The 14,487-nt window shown below is 51.9% G+C and overlaps 1 protein-coding gene across 5 annotated transcripts; it reads left to right on the forward strand.

The window, feature by feature from the left end:
- The first annotated feature begins 1,707 nt into the window (after positions 1-1,707).
- C19H19orf53 (chromosome 19 C19orf53 homolog) lies at positions 1,708-6,006 on the forward strand. Of its 5 annotated transcripts, none has more exons than XM_065536157.1 (4): positions 1,708-1,820; positions 1,898-1,976; positions 2,008-2,045; positions 5,614-5,752. In XM_065536157.1, the coding sequence occupies exons 1-4, from the start codon at positions 1,724-1,726 to the stop codon at positions 5,649-5,651; spliced, it is 252 nt and encodes an 83-aa protein (XP_065392229.1). In that variant the 5' UTR covers positions 1,708-1,723; the 3' UTR covers positions 5,652-5,752. The 5 variants fall into 5 exon arrangements, with proteins under 5 accessions (XP_065392229.1, XP_065392228.1, XP_045237135.2 ...); XM_065536156.1 differs by having other exon boundaries at positions 2,008-2,049; positions 5,614-5,674; XM_045381200.2 differs by having other exon boundaries at positions 1,898-2,049; positions 5,614-6,006.
- The last annotated feature ends 8,481 nt before the right edge of the window (positions 6,007-14,487 follow it).

Consider the following 14,487-nt stretch of genomic DNA (forward strand, 5'->3'; position numbering starts at 1 on the left):
CGCCATTCTCCTGCCTCAGCCTCCCGAGTAGCTGAGACTACAGGCGCCCGCCACCACGCCCGGCTAGTTTTTTGTATTTTTAGTAGAGACGGGGTTTCACCGTGTTAGCCAGGATAGTCTCGATCTCCTGACCTCGTGATCCACCCGCCTCGGCCTCCCAAAGTGCTGGGATTACAGGCTTGAGCCACCGCGCCCGGCCGATAAAAAATATTTTAAAGCAATATTTTGTTTTTGGTTGTTTTTTGTTTTGAGATGGAGTATCACTGTGTTGCCCAGGCTGGAGTGTAGTGGCGTGATCTCAGCTCATTGCAACCTCTGCCTCCCCGGTTCAAGAGATGCTCCTGCCTCAGCCTCCTGAGTAGCTGGGATTACAGGCATGCGCCAACATGCCCAGCTAATTTTTTTATTTTTAGTAGAGACATGATTTCACCATGTCGGCCAGGCTGGTCTCGAACTCCTGACCTCAAATGATCCCCCCCCCCCCACCTCAGCCTCCCAAAGTGCTGGGACTACAGGCATGAGCCACTGTGCCTGACCGTATAGCAGTATTTTTTAAAAATCAAAATTAATGCAAAAATTCATGATGAGGCCAGGCTTGGTGGCTCATGCCTGTAATTCCAGCACTTTGGGAGGCCAAGGTGGGAGGATTGCTTAAGCCCAGGTGTTTGAGACCAGTTTGGGTAACATAGCGAGACCTTGTCTCTACAAACAAAATTTTTTAAAAAATGAGCTGGGCATGGTGGCTCACACCTCTAGCCCCAGCTACTCAGGCTGAGGTGGGAGGATGGCTTGAGCCCAGAAGTTCAAGGATGCAGGGTGCTTTGATTGCACTACTGCACTTCACTCTAGGCAACAGAGTGAGACCCCATCTCTTTGAAAAAAAAGAAAAATCCATGATGAACAAAACAAAAAAGATATTTTTTTGAGACAGGGTCTTGCTCTGTTACCCAGGCTGGAGTATAGTGGCGCCATCTCGGCTGACTGCAACCTCCGCCTCCTGGGTTCAAGCGATTCTCCTGCCTCAGCCTGCCGAGTAGCTGGGATTACAGAGTCCGGCACTATGCCCAGCTAATTTTTGTATTTTTATTAGAGACAGGGGTTCACCATACTGGTCATAGCTGGTCTCGAACTCCTGACCCCGGGTGATCCGCACACCTCGGCCTCTCAAAGTGCTGGGATTACAAGCATGAGCCACCGAGCCCGGCCTAAATAAAATTTTGAAGAGGCTGGAACCCTGCACTTGTGCCTTGAGCTTACTGACCTCAATACCCTGGTTCCACTCTAATTTTATTTACAGAATTATGCTGCCGGTCTGCAGGATGTAGTTTGACAATTTGATTATTTTGGATATTAAAATATTTTTTAAGTCTTGAAAATATTGTTTACGATTACCAAAGTTTTTGGACCTTCTTAAATTCCGCACCAGAGGTGAGTGCCGCACCCTAAACCTAGTCTGAGTTTTTATGTGTAAAGATCATAAAACGTTGTAAGTTTTCTAAAACACATAAGCACTCAATAAACGTTAGCTTTATCATTGTCACCTTTTTGTTCGTAACGTTTGAAAACTCCGGCTGTGATCCACTACTATTACGGGATACTGTCTCTTTAACTCTGTGCCACATTGTATCCCGTGAGTTCTTGCGTTTTTCCGCCCCGCTGTATCCCATGGTTCCCTGTGCCTTCCGGCTACTACTGCCACGCCTCTTCCGTTGCGTGCCGGATCATGGCGCAGGGGCAGCCCAAGTTCCAGGCGCGCAAGCCCGCAAAGAGCAAGACAGCAGCGGCGGCCTCTGAAAAGAATCGGGGCCCGAGAAAAGGCGGTAAGGAGCGGCCCGGGGACTTGGGGGCGAGGTGGACCCGCGGCTTCCAGGCCTCACGTGAGCGCATCTTTCCCCAGGTCGTGTTATCGCTCCCAAGAAGGCGCGCGTCGTGCAGCAGCAAAAGCTCAAGAAGGTGTGCCAGGGCGAGAGATGGATCCCGGAGGGCGGCGAGCAGCGAGGGGTGGACCCCGGAGGACGGCGAGGGGCGAGGGGTGGAGCCCGGGGGTGGGTGAGGAAAGAGGATGAATCCCGGGGACGAGCTAGGAGCGAGGGATAGAGCCAGGGGCCGCGTTAGGAGCGAAGGATCGAGCCCGGGGCGCAGGGGGGCAAGAGGTGGAAGCTGGCGAGGGATAGGGGCTGGGGGACGTGCTCGGGACGAGGGATGAAACCTGGAGGTCTGGCAAGGGAAGGAGCACAGGGATCGGCAAAGGGCAAGGGATGAAACCTGGAGGACTCCCAGCTCTGTGAGCCTCCCTTTTCTTCCTTGTGCAAGGGGTGCAGGAACACCACTTACCGTTTCAACAGGGCCTCGTAGAAGCAAGACCTGCGGCGCAAAAAGTATTCCAATAACGTCAGCCTTTTGCTGTTACTGTTTTCTTTAATGGAACTCAGGAAGGGAGCGAGGTGACATGGGAAGGGAATTGAAAGCCCAGCTTTGTAAACCTCCAAGAACAACAGAGGGCTCAAAGAAGTGTGAGGTGCGTTGGTTATCGTAATTTTTTTTGAGTCAGGATCTCACTATTGTACAGGCTGGAGTGCAGTGGCCCCATTATAGCTCACTGCAGCCTCAACCTCCTGGACTCAAGCAATCTTTCCGTCTCAGCCTCCCGAGTAGGTAGGATTGCAGGTGCGCGCCAATATGCGGCTAATTTTGTTTTGTATTTTTGGTAGAGACAGGTTTCACTGTGCTGCTCAGGCTGGTCTTGAACTCCTGGCCTCAAGCCATCCTCCTGCCTCTGCCTCCCAAAGTGCTGGGATTATAGGCGTGAGCCACCCTGTGGTGGTTTTTAAGTGTAACATTTATGTGTAGATGGGTGAGGTTGAACTTGTAAAGAAGTTGGAAAGAGATTTAAAACTGGTTTTGGTGGGAGTCAAACCTGGGTTTGAATTGTACTCCACAGTAAACAGCCCGGTGATCTTGAGCAAATTGTTTCATCTCCCCAGAGTGTCGGTTTTCTGAGAACTGGGTACCCAGCGGCCCGCTTACCTCCATGGGGTGGAGAACCTCATAGTCAGCATGTCCAAAACCAAGTTCCTGATCCTCCCTTCCCATTCCGCCCTCCTCCACCTGTGATCACTTCCTTCCAAATGCCATAAGTCGTCCTTGAATCCCTCCTTTCTCTCACGTCCCGGTCTCATCCCATCCATTCTGCCCTTAGTTTGTTTTGTTTTGTTTTGTTTGAGATAGAGTCTCGCTCTGTCGCCCAGGCTGGAGTGCAATGGTGTAATGCTGGCTTAGTGCAACCCTCCGCCTCCTGAGTTCAAGCGAGTCTTCTGCCTCAGCCTCCCAAGTAACTGGGATTACAGGCGTGCACCACCACGCCCAGCTAATTTATTTTTATTTTATTTATTTATTTATTTTGTATTTTTAGTAGAGATGGGGTTTCACCATATTGCCAGGCTGGTCTTGAACTCCTGACCTCATGATCTGCCCGCCTCAGCCTCCCAAAGTGCTGGGATTACAGGCATGAGCCACTGGGCTCGCCCCTATTTTGCCCTTAGAATCAATCCAGAATCAACCTGCCTCCCACCTCCTTGGCCCCTACCTGGTCCCACCCACATCATTTCCCACCTGGACCGGTGCAGCTACCTTCTCTCTCGTCTCCTGGATCCCACTTGGTCCTCTCACAGAAGCCAGAGAGTGCCCATGAGCACCTGAGTCGGCTCCTTCCCTCCTTGGCTCAGAATCCTCCATGGCTTCCACCTCACCCAGGAAAAAGGCCCAGTCCTCACTCAGCCCCAAAGCCCTGCAGAATCTGCCCTCGTCTCCTTCCACCCTCCTCTGCTCACTCCCTCTAGCCTTACTGGCCCCTGGCTCCTCCCTCCCGGAGCCCTTGCTGGGCTCCTTGTCCCACCTCAGAACTTTTGCACTGGCTGTTTCGTCTGCCTGGATTCCTCTCCCAATAATCCACACTGCTGCCTTCTTCCAGCTCACTTCAGAGAGTTCTGCCTTGATGGTGACCTGTACCCATTCCTCCTCACTCCTGTTTCCTTTTTGCCATAGCAGCGCTTACCATCCTTTAACAGTGTAACATATTACGCCACTGACGCTTATATTGTCCCGGTACATGCACTGACTTCCGGCTCCATGACCCTTGCGCCCAGGTACCTGGTTAACTGTCCCAGTGCTGGTGATTGTGGTCATTGGAACTTTTTTTTTTTTTTTTTTTTTTTGAGATGGAGTTTCGCTCTTATCGCCCAGGCTGGAGTTTGGTGCTGCGGTCTGGGCTCACTGCAACCTCTGCCTCCTGGGTTCAAGCAATTCTCCTGCCTCAGCCTCCCGAGTAGCTGGGATTACAGGTGCCTGCCACCACACCTGCGTACTTTTTGTGTTATCTTTTTTTTTTTTTTTTTTTTGAGACGGAGTCTTGCTCTGTCACCCAGCCTGGAGTGCAGTGGCGCGATCTCGGCTCACTGCAAGCTCCGCTTCCCAGGTTTACGCCATTCTCCTGCCTCAGCCTCCTGAGTAGCTGGGACTACAGGTACCCGCCACCTCACCCGGCTAGTTTTTCGTATTTTTTAGTAGAGACTGGGTTTCACCATGTTAGCCAGGATGATTTTGATCTCCTGACCTCGTGATCCGCCCATCTCGGCCTCCCAAAGTGCTGGGATTACAGGCTTGAGCCACCTCGCCCAGCCTTTTTGTGTTTTCAGTAGAGATTGGGTTTCGCCGTGTTGGCCAGCCTGGTCTCAAGCTCGTGACCTCAGGTGATCCGCCCGCCTTGGCCTCCCAAGGTACTGGGATTACAGCCACTGCACCCAACCGGAACTTTTTTTTTTTCCTTTGAGACGGGGTCTCACGCTGTCCCCCAGTCCGCAGTGTAGTGAAACGATCATAGCTCACTGCAGCTTGGACCTCCTGGACTCGACCACCCAAATAGCTGAGACAACAGGCACGCACCACCACACTGTGCTAATTTTTTATTTTAGTACAGATGCGGTCTCGCTATGTTGCCCAGGCTGGTCTCAAGTTCCTGGGCTCAAGTGATCTTCCTGCCTCGGCCTTGAAAAGTGCTGGGATTACAAGCTTGAGCCACCACACCCAGCCCATTGGAACTCATAGCGGCAGGGCAGGGGCAGTCTGGGGAAGGAGACTGAGCCACCAGTTTGGGGTTCACACTGCTGGTTTTGTCCCACCCCTTTGCCTTACTTGCCAGCTCCCTTGCCCACCCCTCAGATCCTCAGCTTGCTGTCTGCAAAGCAGAGATGACCTGGGGCAGAGGAGGTGCCCACCTAAAAGCTGGGACCAGAGGCTGTGGGCGCGCTGGATCCCATCCGGTTTAGGGACCTGGGCAAGCTGTGCCTCCTGGCTGCAGCAGACTGTTTCCCCATCCATAAAACGGGCATGAGCAGAGGTTTAGAAGTCAAGGTGCAGAGGTGAGGATTTTTGTGTGTGTGGAGGCCCCGGAGAATGCAGGACTTAAACCCCAGCCACCAGACCCACAGTCAGGGGCAGTTCGAGGGGACAGTTGCGGATCTAACCGCCGGCGAGCTGTAGCCGGGAAGAGGGTGACTGGTCAGGCCCTCTCTCAGCCCCAGGTCACAGTCTGACTGCCCTGTGCTTGTCCCTCAGAACCTGGAAGTCGGGATCCGGAAGAAGATCGAACATGACGTGGTGATGAAAGCCAGCAGCAGCCTGCCCAAGAAGCTGGCCCTGCTGAAGGCCCCGGCCAAGAAGAATGGGGCGGCTGCCGCCACCTCCTCCGAGACACCTTCCTGAGGACACTGGCCCCACCCCCTACCTCCATGTGGGATCTTACACGTGATCCCACAGGCTGCACTGTCAGGAAGAGGACCCCGTCCCCCAGCACTGGGCTTCACCTAGAACTTGAGTGGGGGCCAAGGGTGCTGAGAACCCAGCAGTGACCAGGAAGATACAGTCACCAACTTCATCTGTCCCCATGCCCCTTCCCAGGTCCTGCCTCCACAGGTCTAACCCAGAACAATAAACCTGGCTTGGTCATCCCTCTTGCAGTCCTGTGTTCCGGTGAGCAGGCCAGGTGAGCCCACAAGTCTCCATGAGTGACGTGGCCCGGCGTGCCCCACCCCACCCCACCGCCTTTAGCAGCCACATGCCCAGGGGACAGCTGGGCTTCTGCAACCCCGGCCCTGAGCCTGAGAGCCGGGAAACAGTCTTTTCTCCATGTAACCCCGGGTGACTCCCTCCCTCCTCCTGGCCAGTCCTCAGCCCTGGGGACACAACCAGAGTCAAGCTGGACATCAGTAGGTCAGATGCCACCTCACAGGACCAAGGTGCTGATTACACCGGAATGCATTTGGAAACCACGTGGTGCTACCTGGATAAAGAGTGCCAACTGGCCAGGCGCGGTGGCTCAAGCTTGTAATCCCAGCACTTTGGGAGGCTGAGACAGGCAGATCACGAGGTCAGGAGATCGAGACCATCCTGGCTAACACGGTGAAACCCCGTCTCTACTTAAAAAAAAATTACAAAAAACTAGCCGGGCGAGGTGGCGGGCACCTGTAGTCCCAGCTACTCGGGAGGCTGAGGCAGGAGAATGGCGTAAACCCGGGAGGCGGAGCTTGCAGTGAGCTGAGATCCGGCCACTGCACTCTAGCCTGGGCGACAATGAGACTCCGTCTCAAAAAAAAAAAAAAAAAAAAGTGCCAACTGTAAGGGAATCAGGATAGCCAGCGGTAGCACTACCTGTGAGCCAGGCCATACTGTCGCCCAGGCTGGAGTGCAGTGGCACAATCATAGCTCGCTGCCGCCTCCATCTCCCAGGCTCAAGTGATCCTCCCACCTCAGCCTCCCGAGTAGTTGGAACTACAGGCATGCACTACCACGCCCAGCTGATTTATTGCTTTTTATAGTGGTGGGGTCTTGCTAAGTTGCCCAGGCTGGTCTCAACCTCGTGGCCTCCAGCGATCCTTCTGCCTCAGCCTCCCGGAGTGCTGAGATTATAGGTGTGATCTACCATGCCCCGCCAGTTCTAATGCTTTATACATGTCATCTAGCAGGATGCCCTGTGTAGGTCCTGCATAACATTGCAGAGTAGAATTAAACCTGTAGTTAGCAGAGTCCTGATCCATGCTCTCAGCTGGCCCTCTGCTACCTGTCACTGTCACAAGAGCAGAATTCACTTCTGCCCATCCTGGGGTTACTCCACTTCCAAATTGTTTGAGTCTGTTGTGCCACACAGTGCCTATGGAATATTCTGGGATCTCTGGTCTGATGACCTTTTCTCCCTCTGCTGGATCCAGGTCAAGGTCATAGCACAGGGAAAAGATGGGCTGTAGTCAGGGTGATACTGAACTGCTGTCTTTGGGGAGTGGCACCTGTGCATACAGTCAGTTTCCAGCCTGAGACGGGGCAGGGTGACTGGTTCCCTACTATCTTACCCTCTCCTGGCCACCTCACCTACCAAGGAGACAGAGGTGCTGGGTCACCAGCAGCTGCCCCCAAACCCCATCCCAAGTGTGTTTTCTGGGTTCCACACAGTGACAGTCAAGACTGACAATGTTTTTTTTTGCTTGTTTTTGTTTGTTTGTTTGTTTGAAGACAGTCTTGCTCTGTGTAGTCCAGGCTGGAATGCAGTGGCATGATCTTGGCTCACTGCTACCCCCACCTCCCAGGCTCAAGCGATCCTCACACCTCAGCCTCCTGAGTAGTTGGGATTATAGGCATGCGCCACCACGCCCAGCTAAGTTTTGTATTTTTAGTAGACATGGGGTTTCACCATGTTGGCCAGACTGGTCTCAACTCCTGACCTCAAGTGACCCACCCACCACAGCCTCCCAAAGTGCTGGGATTACAGGCTATTTTTTTATTTAAAGGGGAAAAACAGTTCAGTAGTTCTTCAGTAAATTCATTCTGGAGTTACCATATGACCCAGCAATTCCGCTCCTAGGTGTATTCCCAGAAGAATGGAAGACAGGTGTGTTCACTTGTAGATTTGCATATCCATGTAAATAGCACTACTCACAATAGCTAAAAGATGGACACAGACCAGACCAGGTGCAGTGGCTCACGCCTGTAATCCCAGCACTTTGGGAGCCTGAGGCAGGCAGATCATGAGGTCAGGAGTTCAAGACCTGCCTGACCAACAGGGTGAAACCCTGTCTCTATTAAAAATACAAAAACTAGGCTGGGCACAGTGGTTCACGCCTGTAATCCCAGCACTTTGGGAGGCCTAGGTGGGCGGATCACCTGAGGTCAGGAGTTCAAGACCAGCCTGACCAACACAGAGAAACCCCATCTCTACTAAAAATACAAAATTAGCTGGACTTGGTGGTGCACGCCTGTAATCCCAGCTACTTGGGAAGGCTGAGGCAGGAGAATCGCTTGAACCTGGGAGGTGGAGGTTGTGGTGAGCCAAGATTGCACCATTGTACTCCAGCCTGGGCAACAAGAGCAAAACTCCATCTCAAAAAAGAAATACAAAAATTAGCCAGGCGTGGTGGTACACACCTGTAATACCAGCTACTCAGGAGGCTGAGGCAGGAGAATCGCTTGAACCCAGGAGGCCGAGGTTGCAGTGAGCGGAAAACGTGCCATTGCACTCCAGCCTGAGTGATAGAGTGAGACTCCATCTCCAAAAAAAAAAAAAAAAAAGTGGACAGAGCCCACATGTCCATCTCCAGATGAAGGGATCAACTGAGGTCTATCCTTCAATAGAAGAGTTGCCCTTAGGGAGGAAGGCCAAGTGCAGTGACTCACACCTGTCATCCTAACTACTTAGGAGGCTGAGGCAGGAGGATCACTTGAGCCTGGGAGTTGAAGGCTACAGTGAGCTATGATCTCACCACTCTACTCCAGCCTGAGTGACAAAGCCAGATCCCGAGTCTTTTTTTTTTTTTTTTTTTTTTTTTTTTTGAGACGGAGTCTCACGCTGTTGCCCAGGCTGGAGTGCAGTGGCGCGATCTCGGCTCACTGCAAGCTCCGCCTCCCGGGTTCCCGCCATTCTCCTGCCTCAGCCTCCTGAGTAGCTGGGACTACAGGCGCCCGCCACCGCGCCCGGCTAATTTTTTGTATTTTTAGTAGAGACGGGGTTTCACTGTGGTCTCGATCTCCTGACCTTGTGATCCGCCCGCCTCAGCCTCCCAAAGTGCTGGGATTACAGGCTTGAGCCACCGCGCCCGGCCGATCCCGAGTCTTAAAAAGGGATGAAGCACTGATACAGAAAACCACAAGAATGAGCCTGAAAATAAACTAAGTGAACAAAACCAGACAAAAAAAAAAAAAAAGGCTATATTTTGAATCATCCCACTTACATGAAATGTCCCAAACAGGCAAATCCATGGGAGGAGAAAGCAGATGAGTGATTGCCAGGGGCTGAGGGAGCGGGAATGGGGTTTCTTTTCAGGGGAGATGAAAATGTCCTGGAGTCAGAAGTGATTGTACAACATTGTGACTATACTGAACTGTACACTTTAAAATGGTGCATTAGGCCGGGCGTGGCGGCTCACGCCTGTAATCCCAGCACTTTGCAGGGCCAAGGCCAGTGGATCACTTGAGTCCAGGAGTTTGAGACCAGCATGGTCAATATGGCAAAACCCCAACTCTACTAAAAATACAAAAATTAGCCGGGCATGGTGGTGGGTGCCTGTAATCCCAGCCACTTGGGAGGCTGAGGCAGGAGAATCACTTGAACCTGGGAGGCGAAAGTTGCAATGAGCCAAGATGGTGCCACTGCATACCAGCCTGGGCGACAGAGTGAGACATGGTCTCAAAAAATAATTAAAATGGTGAATTTTACCACCACCACCCCGCCTCGCCCAAACATGCAGAGAGAAATTCCATAAAAAAGTCCTAACTTAGCATCTTGAAAAAGCAGGAATTGCGGCAGTGGAAGCAGCATCAGATGGAAAGACTGAGTAGTCTGGCATTTCCCAAGCTGCCAGGAAGGCCCCGCCCTCATTGTTTCTGGCGGGGCAGGGAGGGGCTGGAGGATGAATGAGGTCCAGATCCCAGACTGAGGGTATAAGGGTAGCTCTTTCCTTTCTGGGCTTCCCTTTCACAGCCAATCCCCAGCCTCTGTTTAGGGCCAGGGATTGGCTGTGCCAGCTCCCGGGGCACACATCCTTGAGCCCCACCCAGGGAACCTGGTTTCTCTGGCCGTCTGCCCACCTAAGGCACTAATTGACTTCTGCCCTTGGTTTTGTTTTATTTTTGTTTTTTTTTTTTTTGAGATGGAGTCTCCCTCTGTCACCCAGGCTGGAGTGCAGTGGCGCGATCTGGGCTCACTACAACCTCCGCCTCCAGGTTCAAGCAATTCTGCCTCAGCAATCCCAAGTAGCTGGGACTATAGGCACCCACCACCACACCCAGCTAATTTTTTTTTTAGCAGAGATGTGGTTTCACCGTATTAGCCAGGCTGGTCTCGAACTCCTGACCTCTGGTGATCCATCCACCTCGGCCTCCCAAAGTGCTGGGATTACAGGTGTGAGCCACTGTGCCTGGCCTGTTTTTTGTTGTTGTTGTTGTTGTTTGTTTTGTTTTGTTTTTGAGATGGGGTCTCACTGTGTTGTCCAGGCTGGTCTCAAACACTTCTACCTCAAGCAGTCTTCCTGCCTTGGCCTCCCAAAGTGCTGGGATTACAGGCATGAGCCACCAACAACACCCAGCTGACTTAAGGCCTTTCAGGTGGGGCCACCTGGCTCATTCAGTTTTTTTTTTTTTTTTCAGAGCAGAATAAAAAAGTTTATTAAAAAGCTTTAAAACAATAAGGAAAGAAGGAAAGTATAACTTGGAAGAGGGCCAGATGGGTAACTTGAGAAATGAAGTTCTCCTCGTTCAGTATTTATTGTGATTACTTTTATTTTTTTTCAGAAACAGCATCTTGGTGTGTCGTGACTACAGTGGTGTGATCATAAGTCACCGCAAACTCAAACTCCTAGACTCAAGTGATCCTCCCACCTCAGCCTCCCAAGTAATTGGAACCACAGGCATGCACCACCACGCCCAGCTAATTTTTTTATTTTCCATAGAGACAGGGTTTCCCTATGTTCCCCAGACCGATTTTGGCCTGAAGCCATCCTCCCACTTCAGGTCCCCAAACTGCTGGGATTATAGATATGAGCCACCACACCCAGCTATTGTGACTACTTCATACCAACCTCTATTCTAGGCAGAACTAAGAACTGACATTCAGGCCGGGTGTGATGGTTCACGCCTGTAATCCCAGCACTTTGGGAGGCTGAGGCAGGTTGGTCACTTCAAGTCAGGACTTCAAGACCAGCCTGGCCAACGTGGTTGAGGCAGGAGAATCGCTTGAACCCAGGAGGCGGAGGTGGCAGTGAGCTGAGATGGTGCCACTGCACTCCACCTGGGTGGCAGAGCGAGACTCTGTCTCAAAAAACAAAACAAAAAAAACCTGACATTCTAGTAACAACAGATAAAAGGGACACCACCAAGTTTGTATCCCCTTTCTATCCAGGCCACCGTCCTCCTTGCCTTTGCGCCCACAGTTCCTTCCCCCCGAGACGTCACCTCAGAGAAGCCTCCCTTGTCCCCTGCCCCCAGAAGTGGCCTGTTTGTCGTCTTAGCCAGGGTCACTTTCTGCGACTTTCCTCTGTTTCTACCTTGCTTCTCAAGGGCCCCGACTCTGTTCAGGGCTGTATCTCAAGCACCTAGAACAGCTCACAATAGGCACTCGATGAGCAGGTGTTTATTGAATGAAGGAACGGTTCCTTCTAAAACCTTTTGTTTCAGTGAATGAGTTATGATTATTCAATGGTTCATTCAGCCTGTTAGCTATAAACACCCGCACCCTTCCGGAATACCTGATTCATATCATTGTCTTTGAACTATTTTACAACTCTCTAAGTTGTGAGAACTGCTAGCAATACAAAATAGGTCTTATCTACAGACATGCAAATGTCACATCCTGTCCAGCCTAGAGGGTCAGTTGACAGCCCTTATTCCCCTGTGGAAAACCCAGTTTGCCTCCATTCACACCTTTGCGTGAATAGCCTGATTGGCAAAGTGTCTTTCTCAAGGTCAGGCACCTTGGCTCACAGCTGCAATCCCAGCACCTTGTGTGTGTTTGTGTGTGGATTTTGTTGTTGTTGCTAAGATAGTCTCCCTCTGTCACCGAGGCTGGAGTGCAATGGCATGATCTCTACTCAGTGCAACCTCCCCCTCCCGGATTCAGGCGATTTTCCCGCCTCAGCCTCCCGAGTAGCTGGGACTACAGGCGCGCGCCACCACACCCGCCTAATTTTTGTATTTTTAGTAGAGACGAGGCTTCACCATGTTGCCCAGGCTGGTCTCAAACTCATTACTTCAAGTAATCTGCCTACCTTGGCTTCTCAAAGTCTGGGATTAGAGGTGTGAGCCACTGCACCCGGCCTAATCCCAGCACTTTGGGAGGCTGAGGTGGGTGGATCACTTGAGGCCAGAAGTTCAAGACCAGTCTGGGTAACACAGCAAGACCTTATCTCTGCAAAACATTTTTAAAAATCAGCTGGGTGTGGTGGGGCATGCCTGGAGTTCCAGCTACGCTGGAGACTGAACTGGGAGGATCACTTGAGCATAGGAAGTTGAGGCTGCAGTGAGCCGAGATCACACCACTGCTCTCCAGCTTGGGTAATGCAGCGAGGCCCCATCTCAAAAAAAAAAAAAAAAAAAAAAGTATATTTTTCAGACTTGAACATAACATCTGCCTGTTCCCCACATCAGTGAAATTAAGAAAAAAACAAGGCTAGGTGCGGTGGCTCACACCTGTAATCCCAGCACTTTGGGAAGCCAAGGCAGGCAGATCACCTGAGGCCAGGAGTTCGAGACCAACCTGGCCAACACGGTGAAACCCTGTCTCTACTAAAAATAAATAAATTATCCGGGCGTGGTGGCACGCTCCTATAGTCCCAGCTACTCAAGAGACTGAGGCAGGAGAATTGCTTGAACCCGGGAGACGAAAGTTGCAATGAGCCAAGATCGCTGCACTGCACTCCAGCCTGGGCAACAGAGCAAGCTCTGTCTCAAAAAAAAAAAAAAAAGAAGAAGAAGAAACAAAAAAACACAAAAAGAAGAAACAAAGTAAAAAACATTTCTGACCTGGTGAACAGGAAGAAATAAACATTTTAGCACCCATTCATCTTTATATGTTAAGGGAGTGGTGATTTCGCCGTCTTTGAAAAATTAGCTTCCCGGAATCAGAAAGGCAAGGGCCAGGACGGGGTGGGCTCTGGGTGCCATCTGGCACCGGAGTTGGACACCAGGAGGCGCCTCTAACCAGGGCTAAGCCCACCCGCAGGCTGGTGGTGTCCCGACCAGCCCAGGAATCCTGCAATTTGGCTCCCTTTGTGCCTCTGACGCCAGCCCCTTCGAGAAGGACCCCAGGGGCAAGGAAGGGCTTTGAGGCACTGCAGGTATGGGGTCTGGAATGTCCACTCACCCATTCTCCCTTCACCTCTCCCCTGGGGCCTCCCCAGACAGCCTCATTTTCCCCTTCACTTTCCTGGGTGACCTTTCCCTCCTGCACTCCCCCAAGCCCTCATGAGTGCTGGAGCCAGGAGCCCTAGACTCCGGAAGAACCCACACCTTGAGTTCTTTGCCAGGTTCTGCCACTTTTTGGCTGTATGAGCTTTAAGTCCCTTCACCTTTCTGAGCCTCAGCCTGGGGCGGTGGCTCATGCCTGTAATTGCAGCACTTTGGGAGGCTGAGGCCGGCATATCACTTGAGGTCAGGAGTTCAACACCAGCCTTGCCAACATGAAGAAACCTCGTCTCTACCAAAAGTACAAAAATTAGCCGGGCGTGGTGGCGGGCGCCTGTAGTCCCAGCTACTCAGGAAGCTGAGGCAGGAGAACCTGGGAGGCGAAGGTTGTAGTGAGCCAAGATCACATCACTGCACCCCAGCCTGGGCGACAGAGTGAGACTCTGTCTCAAAAAAAAAAAATTAAAACCTTTCTGAGCCTCAGTTTCTCTATTACATTGGGATCCCCCCACTCCCCCTCAGTGTGAATTCAGGAGCCTAAGGATAAGGGACATACCAGTTTTTTTTTATTTTGTTTTTATGTTTTGTTTTGTTTTGTTTTGTTTTTGAGATGGAGTCTCGCTAGTCGCCGAGACTGGAGTGCAGTGGCGTGATCTTGGCTCACTGCAAGCTCTGCCTCCCGGGTTCACGCCATTCTCCCGCCTCAGCCTCCCGAGCAGCTGGGACCACAGGCGCCCACCACCACACCTGGCTAATTTTTTTGTATTTTTTAGTAGAGATGGGGTTTCACCGTGTTCACCAGGATGGTCTCCAGCTCCTGACCTCATGATCCACCCGCCTCGGCCTCCCAAAGTGGTGGGATTACAGGCGTGAGTCACCGCACCCGGCAGGACATAGCAATGTGACTAGGAGCTGCGCTTGTGTGCTGGGGGCAGGGCGGGTGGGAACCCAAGTCCTGCCATCCCCTGTCCTCTCTGTCCCTCCCTAGCTCCCCTCTCCCAGGGACAGGGGGGTCGTTAAATGTGGCTTTTCAAGACAGTTATGGGCCGG

The sequence above is a fragment of the Macaca fascicularis genome, chromosome 19 (assembly GCF_037993035.2).
Source record: "Macaca fascicularis isolate 582-1 chromosome 19, T2T-MFA8v1.1".
In the NCBI taxonomy this organism is placed as follows: domain Eukaryota; kingdom Metazoa; phylum Chordata; class Mammalia; order Primates; family Cercopithecidae; genus Macaca; species Macaca fascicularis.